The sequence below is a fragment of the Erinaceus europaeus genome, chromosome 4 (assembly GCF_950295315.1).
Source record: "Erinaceus europaeus chromosome 4, mEriEur2.1, whole genome shotgun sequence".
NCBI lineage: Eukaryota > Metazoa > Chordata > Mammalia > Eulipotyphla > Erinaceidae > Erinaceus > Erinaceus europaeus.
Genome location: NC_080165.1, coordinates 14,998,356 through 15,013,152, shown reverse-complemented (window position 1 = coordinate 15,013,152; position 14,797 = coordinate 14,998,356). Strand labels below are relative to the sequence as shown.

General features: G+C 44.3%; 1 protein-coding gene across 6 annotated transcripts in view; it reads right to left on the bottom strand.

The window, feature by feature from the left end:
• Positions 1–14,797, bottom strand: part of PPARA (peroxisome proliferator activated receptor alpha) — a 76,582-nt gene that overhangs the window by 44,601 nt on the left and 17,184 nt on the right. For 2 of the 6 annotated variants that reach the window (XM_060188773.1, XM_060188768.1), the window contains exon 3: positions 11,407–12,268. The exons of 1 other annotated variant lie outside the window; for it this stretch is intronic. Coding sequence is in view for 4 of the 5 variants with exons in the window: in XM_060188768.1 (XP_060044751.1) it covers positions 11,407–11,437 (31 nt within the window). In the remaining variant the exon portion in view is untranslated. The remainder of the gene's footprint in view (positions 1–11,406; positions 12,269–14,797) is intronic. 3 more of the 6 variants (XM_060188770.1, XM_060188769.1, XM_060188771.1) reach the window with 3 other exon arrangements.

The window sequence follows — 14,797 nt, the reverse complement described above, 5'->3', positions numbered from 1 at the left end:
GGGGTACAATTTCTTATCTCCCCAAATATGTATTATCAGGTCAGTTGCTCTAGACCAGTGAATACTCCTTCCTGTCTTTTTTCTTGCTTCGTTTTTCAAGTCCCACACATGAGTGAGACTATCCAGTATTTGCTTTTCCCCTTCTGACTCAGTTCACTTAGCCTAGTGCCCTCTAGTTCCCTGTGCACTGTGGCAAAAGACAAGATCTCTTCTTGTAGCTGAATGGCATTCCATTGTATGTATATACCACACCTGCCTTAGCCAGTCTTCTGCTGGGCACTGGGGTTGTTTTCAAATCTGAGCTACTGCATTTAACACTGTGCTAAACAAAAGTATATATCTCTTTCTAAAAATTTTTAAAGTTGTTTTTATTGCCACCAGTATTATTGCTGGAGCATGGTGCCTGCATGATGAATCTGCTGCTCCTGGTGGCCTTTTCCCCTTATTTAGTTTAATTTAATTTAATTTACTTTAATTTAAATTTAATGTGATAGGATAGGTACAAATTGAGAGGGAAGAGTAAGATCGATGTGGGGGTTGGAGAGATACCTGCAATACCTGCTTCACCTCTGTGAAGCTTCCCCCCTGCAGGTGGGGAGTGGTGCTTGAACCTGGGTCCACATGCATGGTAATGTGTGCACTTAACCAGGTGCTTCACCGCCCAGCCCCCTTCATACCTCTCTCTGCCTTTAGTCGCTGAGGCTTGGTGTAGGCATTGTCCACCACTTCTGGTGGCCCTTTCCCCCTCTTTTCATTCCATAGAACAAAGAGAAATTGAGGGGGGGGGGCACATAAAGAGATGGATAGAAAGACAGACCTTGCAGGTGTCGAGTGAGGGCTTACACCTGTATCCTCTGCATGTCTTTGGAATAATTCCACCACCTGGCCCTGCCCTCCTGCATATATCTCTTTAGATGATTTTTGTTCTTCTACTTAGGAATTATCAGATCAAATGGTAGATTCATCCCTCCCATGTCCTTCCTCCCTCTCTCCCTCCCTCCCTCCCTCTCTCCCTCTCTCCCTTCCTTCCTTCCTTCCTTCCTTCCTTCCTTCCTTCCTTCCTTCCTCCCTTCCCAGCTGAGGTTTATAATTGTACTTGTTGAGCCTCGGAGCCTCAGGCATGAAAGACTTTTTTTTTTTTTTTTTTTTTTTTGCATAACCATTGTTTTATCTCCCTGGCCCTTGGGCAGGTCTATTTTAATGTCTTATGGCTCTTTACATGGTTCGCCACAGGGGCTAGACCAATTTACAATCCCACCAGGACTGTAAAGGGAACCATTCTCTACATCGTCACCAGCACTAGTTTCTGTCCTTGCTGATGTAGGTCATTCCTGACCTGTGTTCTTTTGATTTGCAGGCCTCTGACAATAAGTGATACTGAGTGTATTTTCATGGGCCTATTGGCCACCCATTCATCCTCTTTAGTAAACTGTTTGTTCAGCTCTTCTCCCCATCTAAAAAAATAACTTTATTATTAGTGACCATCTTTTCCCTGAGTCTTTCTCTTAACTTTGCACATCTAATAAAGAATTTAGAAACCATACATCTGAACCCGTGTCCTCTGAAATTCTTTTCATCTTCTTGACCCACATCCCCTCAACAGTTATGCAAACAGACTCTCGTGCCTAAAGTTCCCAGCTCCTTTGCACTGCACCACCATAAGCCAGAGACGAGCAGTGCTCTGGGAGGAAAAAAAAAGTGATTGGATTTTGATGGGAGTGTACTGAATCTATATATTGCTTTGGGTAGGATGACCATTTTAACTGATAATTCTTCTAATCTAAGAGTATAGGATCTCTTTCCATTTCTTGTGTCTCCTAGTTCCTTTAATAGTGACTCATGGTTTTGAAGTACAAGGTTTTTACCTTCTTTATTAAATCTATTCATAATTACCTAATTAAAAAAATTTTCCCTTCAGTTGCCCTTGTTATTTATTGTCGTCGTCGTTGTTAATATTGTTGTGGTGGTGGTTGTATAGGGCAGAGAGAAATCGAGAGAGGAGGGGAAGACAGAGAGGGAGAGAAAGATAGACACCTGCAGACCTGCTTCACCACCTGTGAATCGACTCCCCTGCAGGTAGGGAGCCAGAAGCTCAAACCTGGATCCTTACGCTGGTCCTTACGCTGGTCCTTGAGCTTCACGCCCTGTGTGCTTAACCCGATGCACCGCTGCTACTGAATTATTTTTATGCTATTGTAAATGGAACTATTTTTTTTTAATTTCTCCTTATTCTAGTTCATCGCTTATGTAGGGGAACATCATCTAATTTTGTCTATTAGATTTGTAACCTGCCACTCACTACTTATTTTTCCTTTCCTCCTTCTCTTTATTTTTCCCTGTTATTATTGGGGTTCCACTGCTCCAAGTCTTTTTTTTTCAGACAGAGAGAGACAGGAGTGTGGGGGTGGTACTGTGGGGTACATCACAGCACTGAATCTTCTTCCAGTATGATGTGGATGGTTTTGAACTTGGCAAACAAGCACGGCAAAGCAGCCCACTATCCAGGTGACTTATTTTGTTATCCCTGGCTTATACTTTTTCTTTTTTGCCTCCAGGGTTATTGCTGGGGCTTGGTGCCTGCACTATGAACCCACTGCTCCTGGAGGCTATTTTTCCCATTTTGTTGCCCTTGTTGTTGCCCTTGTTCTTGTTATTATTGTTGTTATTGATGTTGTTGTTGGATAGGACAGAAAGAAATGGAGAGAGGAGGGGAAGACAGAGAGGGGGAGAGAAAGACAGATAATCTGCAGACCTGCTTCACTGCTTGTGAAGTGACCCCCTTGCAGGTGGGGGAGTCGGGGGCTCAAACCGGATTCCTTTATTGCTCTTTGCGCCATGTGCGCTTAACCCACTGCACTACCGCACAACTCCCCCTGGCTTATACTTCTTAGATTTTTTTTTCCTTTTCCTAAGATTGTTTTTCTTTTACTGGACTGGATTCGTTGGTCTTTTCTTTGCTACCGGTGTTATCATTAGGGTTCTGCAGCTGTACAATTCCTTTACTCCTGGTGCACTATTTTTTTTTTTTAAGATAGAGGGTGTGAGACGGAGAGGGAGAGAGAGGAGAGACACCACAGCATGGCTTCATATTCATGAAGCAGCTCTGTGCAGGTGCTCCCACGTAGTACGGGAGACTCAAACCCAGGTCTCCCTGTTTGGTGAAATGTGAGCCATCTTTCACTGTTCACTCCCCCTTTTGTTTTCTTCTGATTTTTAAAAAAACTTTTTATTATTACTTACTTATTTCCTTTGGTTGCCGTTGTTGTTTTATTGTTGTAGTTATTATTGATGTCGTTGTTGTTGCATAGGACAGAGAGAAATGGAGAGAGAAGGGGAAGATGGGGGTGGGGGGAGAGAAAGATACACACCTGCAGACCTGCTTCACCACTTGTGAAGCAACTCCTTTGCAGGTGAGGAGCCGGGGGCTCAAACCTAGATCCTTATGCGGGTCCTTGCACTTTGCACAACCTGTGTTTAACTCTCTTTCTGATCTTTTTTTTTTTTTTTGGTAGGGTTGCCTACAGATAGTATCATGTCATCTGTAAGTTGGAGGGTAGTTTTCTTTTCCTTCCTTCCTTCCCTTCCCTTCCCTTCCCTTCCCTTCCCTTCCCTTCCCTTTCCTTCCTTCCTTCCTTCCTTCCTTCCTTCCTTCCTTCCTTCCTTCCTCCCCTCCCTTCCTTTCCCTTCCCTTTCCTTCCTTCCTTCCTTCCTTCTCTGTCTCTCTTTCTTTCTTTTTCCTTCTTCCTTTTTTTTTTTTTTTTTAGCTGGAGCCTCTCACATACATGATTTCACTGCTCCTGGACCAACTTTTATTATTCAGATAGAGAGACAAGGAGATACAGAAAAAGAGACACCACAGCACTGGATCTTCTCCTGGTCCTATGGCACTCCCTTGTGGTGCCTGGGCTTGAACCTAGACTGTGTATGTGTATGGCAAGGAATATGTCTCACCCAGTGAAGATCTCTCAGACCAGTTTTATATCTTACTTTTCCTTTCCTTTTGTTATCACCAGGGCTTCATTGCTCTGTGTACACATATCCCCCCCCCCCAATGCAAGGGAGAGAGAGAAAGACACCACAGCACTGAAGCTTTCTCCAAACCTGGGTCACACACATCATTTGCACAGATTTCCTTTGTCTATGATGATACTGACACCTGTTATTTCAGGAGGGCCTTACAGTGACAAATTCTAAAAGCACTGTAACACTGTTACTGAACTTTTAAAGGAGTCTGGATTCTACCTCTCTCCCCATGGTTACTTAAGTGCACTGCAGAAACTTTTAACTCTTGCTAGTGGTAACATGTTTCAGTGGGCTTGTATGAAGAAGCAGCAATATCTAAGAACCTCTGCTTCGAGGGAGCCCTGACTCCATTCTGCAGCTGGGTTCTTAAACAGGTCCTGTCTCTCTAGCAACTCCCATAGCCTCTGCTTTGGCTGTGTGGCAGCTGGAAATGTTCACAGACTTCCCCCTTTGGAACTAGAGGTTCCCAGAGCCACGTAGCTTCAATTGCTATTTAACATGACGAATACAAGAAAATGGAAGTCATAACCCTTTTGTAGACCCTCTCCCCATCAAGAAAGTGAAAATAATAGAAACAAAATCCACCTGACATTGGTTTAAGCAGCCTGGCAGAATTCAAACACTTAATGAATGTTCATCAACAATAAACTAAGCGCCTTCTTCAATAGCTCATGGTAGAAGTGATTCTTTTGTAAGGAGACAAGGAAGAATGCAACTTCAAGTGACTAACATGATAAGGAGTCAGAAGCAATCTGTTTAAGAAAAAAAAAACAAACGGGGTGGGGCAGGGAGACAGCGTAATGGTTCTGCAAAAGACTTTTGTGCCTGAGGCTCTGAGGTCCCAGGTTCAATCTCCAGCACCACAATAAGCCAGAGCTGAGCAGTGTCCTGGTTTGGTTTTCTTTCTTTCTTCCTTTCTTTCTTCCTTCCTTCCTTTCTTTCTTTCTTTCTTTCTTTCTTTCTTTTTCTTTCTTTCTTTCCTTCTTTCTTTCTTTCTCTGTTCCTTCCTTCTTCCTTCCTTCCTTTCCTTCCTTCCCTTCCTTCCCCTTCCTTCCTTCCTTCCTTCCTTCCTCTCCTTTTTCACTGTATCTTTCTCATTCAATAAATATTTTTTAAAAAGAGAAAGGAAAAAAAAAGGAGTATCTTGGAAATAGCATAGTGGTTATTCAAATGATGTTTATGCCTGACACTCTTAGGTCCCAGGTATCCCTAGCAGCTATCAAGAACAATGAACCCACCTTCTCTGACCCATCTTGGACAGAGCTAGAAGGAATTATGTTAAGTGAGCTAAGTCAGAAAGATAAAGATGAGTATGGGATGATCCCACTCATCAACAGAAGCTGACTAAGAAGATCTGAAAGGGAAACTAAAAGCAGGACCTGATCAAATTGTAAGTAGGGCACCAAAGTAAAAACCCTGTGGTGAGGGGTAGACATGCAGCTTCCTGGGCCAGTGGGGGGTGGGAGTGGGCGGGAGGGATGGGTCACAGTCCTTTGGTGGTGGGAATGGTGTTTATGTACACTCCTAGCAAAATGCAGACATATAAATCAGTAGTTAATTAATATGAGGGGGAAATCAATTGTATGTCTCAAAGTTTCTCAAAAGACAAACTGAATCTTTTTAATATATAGGCTATGTATTTGATATGCAGACTCTCTCAAAAGCCTAGACCAAGTAGATTAGAAGCATCCAATAGCACAGCTATATACAAGATACTGGGTACTGTACAGCAAACCATAACAAAGGGACTTTTCAAAGTTAACCCAATTAACAAATAATGTGATGATAATATTAACTATCGATTGTCTTTTTGAACCCTAAGACAGCAGGAACCTCACATCTTCACTATAGAGTCCCTACTTCCCCCAGTCCTGGAACCCTTGGATAGGGCCCACTTTCCCGTATGCATCTCCCAATCCAAACCAAATAATATTGCATCCGCCGATCACAACCTAACCAAAGCAACGATTGCCACCTCAACATGCTTCACCTCAGACTGTATCCAGAGACTTCACATGTGGAATGACAACCCTTCAGCTTCATTACTCGGGTGAGACCTTTCCTTTTATAGTACACTCTAATTTCATCTCAGGTAGTTCACTTTCTAACAAAGTCCCATAACCTAGATATACACCAGTTTCTGTGAGAGAGAGCTTATGTGCACACGTATCCATAAACTACTGCAAAATACATACCTGAAAGCAGAAGTACACTAGAGTTTGCAGTTCCAGATGCCACCAGGATGCTGGCTAGGCTTCCCTGGATTGAAGACCCCACCAATGTGTCCTGGAACGCAGCTTCCCCAGAGACACACCTTACTAGGGAAAGAGAGAGGCAGACTGGGAGTATGGACTGACCAGTCAACGCCCATGTTCAGCGGGGAAGCAATTACAGAAGCCAGACCTTCCACCTTCTGCAACCCTCAACGACCCTGGGTCCATGCTCCCAGAGGGCTAGAGAATGGGAAAGCTACCATGGGAGGGGGTGGGTTATGGGGATTGGGTGGTGGGAATTGTGTGGAGTTGTACCCCTCCTACCTTATGTTTTTGTTCACTAATCCTTTCTTAAATAAAAAATTTAAAAAAAAAAAAGGAGTATCTTGGAAATAGCATAGTGGTTATTCAAATGATGTTTATGCCTGACACTCTTAGGTCCCAGGTATCCCTAGCCCAGCATCAGCCAGAGCTGAGAAGTGCTCTGGGGGGAAAAAAAATGAATTTTTCTCCTATGACTTTGCATGAAAATAAGAGAAACAGAAAAACTCACTAAGAGTTCTTTTTTTTTTTAATAGTTTATTTATTTGGGATAGAGACAGGGAGACATTGAGAAGGAAGGGGGAAGGGAGAGAAAGAGAGATATGCACCTACAACACTGCTTCACCACTCGTGAAGCTCCCCCCCCCCCACATGTGGGGACTAGGGTCTTGAAACTTGGTCCTTGTGCACGCTTGCAACATGTACGCTTTGCCAGGTGCATCATCACCAGACCCCCACTAAGGGTTATTTATAAGTCCCAGTGTTGGGGACTCTCGGGGAACATGCTGAGGAGCATATCAAGGCGACTTTGCTTTATAGGTGTCAGTAGAAGACTCCGTGTGGTCACCCTGACAGAAAGGGAGCATATCCAAGATCAGGAACAACTATCAACTTGCCTGTATCCAGCTCACCCTGATGTGACCTTGGTCTCTACTGCTGCACACGGTTGCAGCTCAGGGTCCTTTGGACAGTCTGGCTGGTTTGCTGATTCTTGTTCAGAGCTGGCTTTTCTTTCCCCTAAGTCACATGCATCCATTTCTTCTCCATGCCCCTGACTCTCTCCTTCACACACCATCACTTCCTCTTGCTCTGACTCCAGAAATAGTCCCCTAACTTATGACCCTCTCCCTTCTGGGGCTCCTGCATGAATGACTGGCAGGTGAAGAATCATTCAGCAGAGCACCAGTCATACTCTCTTGCTTGGGGACTCCTCAGAAGGACATGGGTCCCCAACACTGGATTTGCAGGTGAGAATACAGACCAAAGGTTGGCATCTATCGACGTCATGGGCTCCTCAGTGGCTTGCTGCACTGAAAGTCACAGTCTCTCGGCCCCACACACCCCCACCATACCACCCTGCCTCCCATGGGGCACTCCTTCGGGCTCCTTGCTATACCTGCTCCCCCAACCTGCCCCCCCACCTCACAGCCAGCCTGCAGCTTCTGGTCCCGATCATGACTGCCCAGGCCACACGGAGCATTAACACTAAAGTAAAAGGGCACCACACCCCACTCAACTCAAACTACTGCCCTGCTGCTTTCCAAGGGCAACCAGAACCCTCGCAGTGTCCCTAAAACATTTCACACAGTCATCTGCTGACACTCTCCTCTGGAACTTAGTGTCCTCCTCTCTAGAACATTCCTCCAAGTCACCTTTGTCCTGCTCTTCCCATGAACCTGGCTCCAGTTGCCAGATGCTCCCTACTCTGGTGTCTGTTTGGGTAATGTCACTTTCCAGTTCTTCTTCAAATGTCACAATCTCAGCAAGGTCTCGTTGCACCCCCTTTAATATCTTTATCCTCCTTCCCTGGTGCTCCTGACTTTAGGCTCACCTGGTCCTTCTGCACTTAACATCTCCCAGAGCATTTAGTCTGAGTGACTCCATATTTCTTCATTCAATTTGCAAAGCCTGGATTCCCACCAGACTCAACTCATACTTTCCTGACTCTATGCTCTTTTTAATTTATTCCTTTTCTTCTACTCTTTTTCTCTCCCTTCCTCCCTCCCCCCTCCTCTCTCCTTCTTTCTTTCTTTCTTTCTTTCTTTCTTTCTTTCTTTCTTTCTTTCTTTCTTTCTTCCTGCCACTAGGGTTATCATTGCAGTTCAGTGTCTGCACCATGAATGCACCTCTTCTGCCATCCCTTTCATGCTCTCACTCTCTCATTTTCTAAAATGTAAAAAAATTATTGGCTAGAGACAGAGAGAAACTGAGAGGAGAGGGAGACATAAAGGGAGACAGAGAGATGCTTCCAGACCTGCTTCACCACTTGTGAAACTTTCCCTCTGCAGGTGGGGACCAGGGGTTTGAACCTATGTCCTTGCACACTGTAATGTGAGTGCTTAACCAGGTGCAGTACTGCCTGGTCTCTCTCCCTCTCCACCTATCTCTATATAGAGATAAACTGAATTAGAAGGCGAGGGAGAGAGAGACCTGCAGCACTGCTTTACCACTTCTGAACCTACCCCCCAACCCCAGAAATAAGGAGCAAGGGCTTGAACCCAGGTCTTTGCACATGGTAATATGTATGGTCAACATGGTGTGCCACCACCCAGCCCTGTGCTTCATTCTAGATAGCATTTTCTGGTCTTATAATTCATCAGTTCTCCCATCAGTTGTGTCTACTCTGCTGTTGAAACTATACAGAGTATGTAATTTAAGTTTCTCAAAGACTTGATTTACTAATGTGAGAGAAAGAGCAAATTGGAAAAAAAAAAAAGTGATATGTGAATTGTCTCTGTGAGAACTACAATGGTTACATGGGGCAAGGACATAGGACCTGGGTAGTGAGTGAAGTTACTTGCACACATGTATTGGGGTGAAGTTCTACCCCAAAATCATTTAATTTTGTAAATCACTGTTAAACCACTAAAAACAAACAAACAAACAAAAATTTTAAACTACCACAAACCTTCAATTTGTACCAAAAACAAGCCCCCCAGCTCAAAAACAAACAAAAGCAAAGAAACATTATCTGCAAAACACACACACACACACCAACAAAACAAAGCAAAACATGCCTGTATGTCTATACTCTATAATAAAACCCACAGACTGGCATGACAGCAAATGATTATGTCTCCAAGTTTCTCCTCATACTAAGGAACAATCACTCAAATACCTTTGTTTGTTTGTTAATTTGTTTAATGTGGTACTGGGGATTGAACCCAGGACCTCATACATGCAGACACCACTAGTGAGTCTTCTTAGGTCCCAATTTTTCATTACTTATTTGAGAGAAAGACAAGAGAGAAGGGAAGACAGACGGTCAAAGGGAGGGGGAAAACATCATACCACTGCTCTAGCATCCCTAACAGTTCCCTGGAACTCTGGATCTCACTTTATCTGCTGAATCATCTGGAACATCAGTGCACTGCCAGTATGGCCTCTAATTGACAGAGCTGGAGGCACAGTCACCCGTATACAGTTATGAACAAGTACCACCTGTGGCCTCAAGGAGCCATACCTTTGCTACTTGCCAAGAGCTTATGAGTCTCAGGACGGCAGACCCTGAGGAGGTCTGCCTCCACACTCCAATTCTGGAGTCCCTGGATACGCTGTCTTGTATGACAAAGGGGGCTCAACAGATGGGACTGATAATACTATTATGGGCTGATTTGTGCGCCCCACAAAAGAGATCTACTTCTGACCTAACGCCGATAATAATTCAGAAAGCAATTTTGCTGAAAGTTGAAATTGCATTCCAGATGCAATCACTTATCCAAAAGTCACTGAAGTGAATGGGCCCTTAATTCAGTAACCAATGTCCTTATGAAAATGGAAAATGGTGAACTCAGAAATGTGCAGAAAAGGCCATGTGAGTGCAAGGGCACACTGCCCCACACTGACAGTCAACACTCTCAGGTCACAGGAGGCAGGGGTCCCTGGGAGCTAGCTCTACATGTCAAAGCACCAGAACACATGCCTGGGGCTGCAGGTTCAAAACGTGGTGCCACCCTCTGCCAGAGCTGAGCAGTGATCAGTCTCAAGTCTCTCTTGTTCTCTTTCTAAATAAATCTAAAAAAAAAAAAAAAAAAAAAAAAAAAAAAAAAGCAGAGGAGTCAGGAACCTGGAGGTTTAGAGGAAGCACAGCCCTCCTGACACTCTTTTTTTTTTTTTGCTGACAGATACCAGGCCAAGGAGGGGAGACTGTTTGTATTATCTGGGTGGGCCCAGACTTGAGTCCTCACAAGCAGAGAACTTGGTTTGGCTGAAATGAAGCCAAAGGGGGAAGCCAGAAATGCTGCAACTGTGAGTAGAACTTGGTCCACATTGTTTTTTGATGATGAAGTGACCAAGAACAGAGGAATGTGGGTATTTCTATTATAGAAGCTGTCAGTCATCTCTGGAGACAGCCATCAAGAAAGCAGGACCAGGACTATTTTTCTTTCTTTTAAAAAATATTTTATTTTAAATATTTATTATAATATTTTTAAATATTTAATTTAATATTTTAATATTTATTTTAAAATATTTTTAAATATTTCCCTTTTGTTGCCCTTATTGTTTTATTGTTGTTATTGATGTCATTGTTGTTGGATAGGACAGAGAGAAATGGAGAGAGGAGGGGAAGACAGAGAGATGAAGAAGGATAGAAAGATAGACACCTGCAGACCTGCTTCACCGCCTGTGAAGCGACTCCTGTGCAGGTGGGGAGCCGGGGGCTCGAACCGGGATCCTTAAGCCAGTTCTGCGCTTCGTGCCATCTGCACTTAATCTGCTGCACTACTGCCCGACTCCCCCAGGACTATTTTTCAAAACTCAGACTGCATCTAAATGGATCCCTTCTCTAGCCAGAGAGATAGCTGGCCATGGAGTAGGGTGCATGCCTTGCTATGCCTGGGGCCCAGGTTTGAACCCTGGCACCATATGGAAAATGCTATGGTGTTGAAGGAAGCTCTGTTGTGGTGGTGGTTTCTCTCTCTCTCTCTCTCTTTCTCTCTCTCTCATCTTAGTGAAAAAGTAGCTGGAAGCTGTGAAGTTGTATGAGTGAGTGAGGCTATAGTTCTGTAACATGAAAAATTAAAAATAAAAAGATACCTTCTACTGGATGTGAATGTATCTTAGGAAACATGAAAAAAAAAAAAAAGAAAAAGAAGAAGTAACACCTTGGTCAGGCAAGACAACTCACCTGGACAGTGTACGTGCTTTGTCATGCTCATGCCCCAGGTGTCAGCCTGGCCCCGACTGTAACTGAAGGAAGCTTCTGTGCTGTGATCTTTTTCCTCTGTCTCTCATCTTGGTCCCTCTGTCTTGAAAACTCAACCAGGAGTGGTGAAGCCCCAGTGATGATAGAAAAAGAAGAGAAAACAGAAACCAACCAACCAAACAAAAATCTACCTTAAAAACTCATGTCTGTGCCTAGGTCTTAGAGAGTACAACAGAAAGAAAAGGTGCTGGGAGTGACTCAATCCATCATATCCATCAACCCACATAGCAAAGGTGATTCAGCAGGCAATTCAGGAAGCCAGCCTGCCTCCCCCCTCCAAGGCACCCTGGTCACAGCTGAGCTGCCCCCTCCCCAACACCTCCCAGCTTGTGGTCAGGAGCTATGGCCCCACAGTTCCCCCAGCTGAGGCCCACGTCTGTCCAGGGAAGAGGCTGCCCATCCATGTCCATCAAAACCAGGCAGACACAGGCCAACAGCCCCAGGATCCACTCTTGTCATCTGGTTTACCTTGCAGGGAATCAGCTGTCAAGTGACTCTGATGGAAAGAAATTTGAAAAGAAAAAAAAAAAAAAGAAAAAAAAGGCGCCTCCCAGGGCTTATCTGCTTTTAATGCTGCCACAATCAGGCATCCAAGCTTCCTAAATGGAGGTCACTGGATGCACAATTACGGTTAATAATATTCACCTGCAGTTTGAAAACTGCTGACCCAAGTGGGCCAAAAGGATTTCTTTCACTTGAGCACTTAATGCCTTTAAGGTGATAATCAGAACTAAAGTGGGCTCCACGGCTTGGCGGCTCCTTCTCAGTGACACTTCTTACTTCCCTGTAGGGAAAGGAAATTCTGAATTTTATGGACAAATATCTAGGGAGCTGTATGCTGCTGTCAACGGCTAGACTAGAGGTGCCCCTGCCTCACCCCACCACGAGCGCTTTCTCTCCCCACTCTCTCAGCCTGGAAGTTCCAGTCTGTTGTGTAATAAAATGTGCTTCCTAAGAGCAGGGGCTGGGACTTTGGTCCCCAGCACCCAGACATCCTGGCCTTCCCAGAGTCCTTGCAAATGGACACCTGGGATGTTTTGTGTTTTGAAGGAAAAGCACCATTAGCAGTAAGCACACGCATCAGAAAGATCCTAGTGAATACAGCAGGGAGGAGAGATCTAAGAATGTACTTTTATTTATTTATTTTTTAGAGTTTTTATTTATTTATTTTCCCTTTTTAAAAAAATATTTATTGATTGATTGATTCCCTTTTGTTGCCCTTGTTTTATTGTTCTAGTTATTATTATTGTCGTTGTTGTTGGATAGGACATAGAGAAATGGAGAGAGGAGGGGAAGACAGAGAGGAGGAGAGACCTGCTTTACCGCCTGTGAAGTGACTCCCCTGCGGGTGGGAAGCCGGGGCTCAAACCGGGATCCTTACACTGGTCCTTGCGCTTTGCGCCACGTGCACTTAACCCGTTGCGCTACCACCCGACTCCCTATTTTCCCTTTTTAAATATTTATTTATTTATTTTTCCTTTTGTTGCCCTTGTTTGTTTTTTTATTGTTGTAGTCATTATTGTTGTTGTTATTGATGTTGTCATTGTTGGATAAGACAGAGAGAAACGGAGAGAAGAGGGGGAGACAGAGAGGTGGGGAGAGAAAGAGAAAAAACTGCAGACCTGCTTCACCGCCTGTGAAGCGACTCCCCTGCAGGTGGGGAGCCAGGGTCTTGAACCGGGATCCTTACACCTGTCCTGCACTTAACTCGCTGCACTACCACCCGACTCCCAAGAATGTGCTTTTAAAGGAACCAGGTGGTGGTGCACCTGGTTGAGCACACACATTACAGTACACAAGGACCCAGGTTCAAGCCCCTTGTTCCCACCTGGAAGGAAGCTTCATAAGTGATGAAGCAATGCTGCAGTACTGACACACGTTCTCGCTCCCTCTCCCTCTTCCCCTCCCCCTCTTCTTTTCCGTCTCCCTCTCTCCCTCTCTGGCTCTATTTCACTGTCCCTCTCAATTTCTCTGTCTCTATCCAAAATAAATAAATGAAAAAGAAAATATTTGTAAAAGAATGCACTTTTAAGCTGAGCTCTCAAAGGTGTAGGTTATGGGGGCAGGGATGTGGTAACAGTGGGGATAAGGTGGTACCTTGGTGCAGGAGAGGAAGGAGTCCAGAAAGAATGTCACCTGCTCTGCCCCAGCTCTCCTTATTCAGGGCCTTGCCTGCCTATTTACCAGGGAGTAGACAGAGGGCTGGGCATAGGGAGGCCTGAGGTGTGTGGGGGCGCTCAGTGGTGGAGCACATGCCTTGTCCCCATGGGGCCTTGGTTTCCATCTCCAGCACCACATACCAGCACCACATGGAAACAAGAGAAGAACAAACAGAATAGGATAGGTTGCAGAGCATTGCCCTGGTTTCTCTTTTTCACTCTCTCACAATTAAAAAAAAATACATATATATGTGTGTGTGTATATATATATATATATATCAGTAAAGTCATAATGCATTTTCTATGTTTTTCTTTCTTTTTTTCTTTATTATTCATTGGCTAGAGACAGAGAGGTCGAGAGGGAAGGGAGAGACAGATGTGCAGTCCTGTGTCACCATACACAAAGCTTTCCCCTGCAGGTGGGAACCAGGTCCTTGCACATTATAACATGTGTGTTCAAGCGGGTGTACCACCACATGGTCCCCTTTTCTTTTTTTTTTAAATAATTTATTTCTTTATTGGGGAATTAATGTTTTACATTCAAAAGTAAATACAATAGTTTGTACATGCATAACATTCCCCAGATTCCCATTTAACAATACAACCCCCACTATGTCATTCATCATCTTTCATGAACCTGTATTCTCCCCACCCACCCACCCACCCCAGAGTCTTTTACTTTGGTGTAATACTCCAATTCCATTTCAGGTTCGACTTGTGTTTTCTTTTCTAATCTTGTTTTTCAACTTCGGCCTGAGAGTGAGATCATCCCATATTCATCCTTCTGTTTCTGACTTATTTCACTCAACATGATTTTTTCAAGGTCCATCCAAGATCGGCTGAAAACGGTGAAGTCACCATTTTTTACAGCTGAGTAGTATTCCATTGTGTATATATACCACAACTTGCTCAGCCATTCATCTGTTGTTGGACACCTGGTTGCTTCCAGGTTTTGGCTATTACAAATTGTGCTGCCAAGAACATATGTGTACACAGATCTTTTTGGATGGATGTGTTGGGTTCCTTAGGATATATCCCCAGGAGGGGAATTGCAGGGTCATAGGGTAGGTCCATTTCTAGCCTTCTGAGAGTTCTCCAGACTGTTCTCCACAGAGCTTGAACCAATTTACATTCCCACCAGCAGTGCAGGAGGG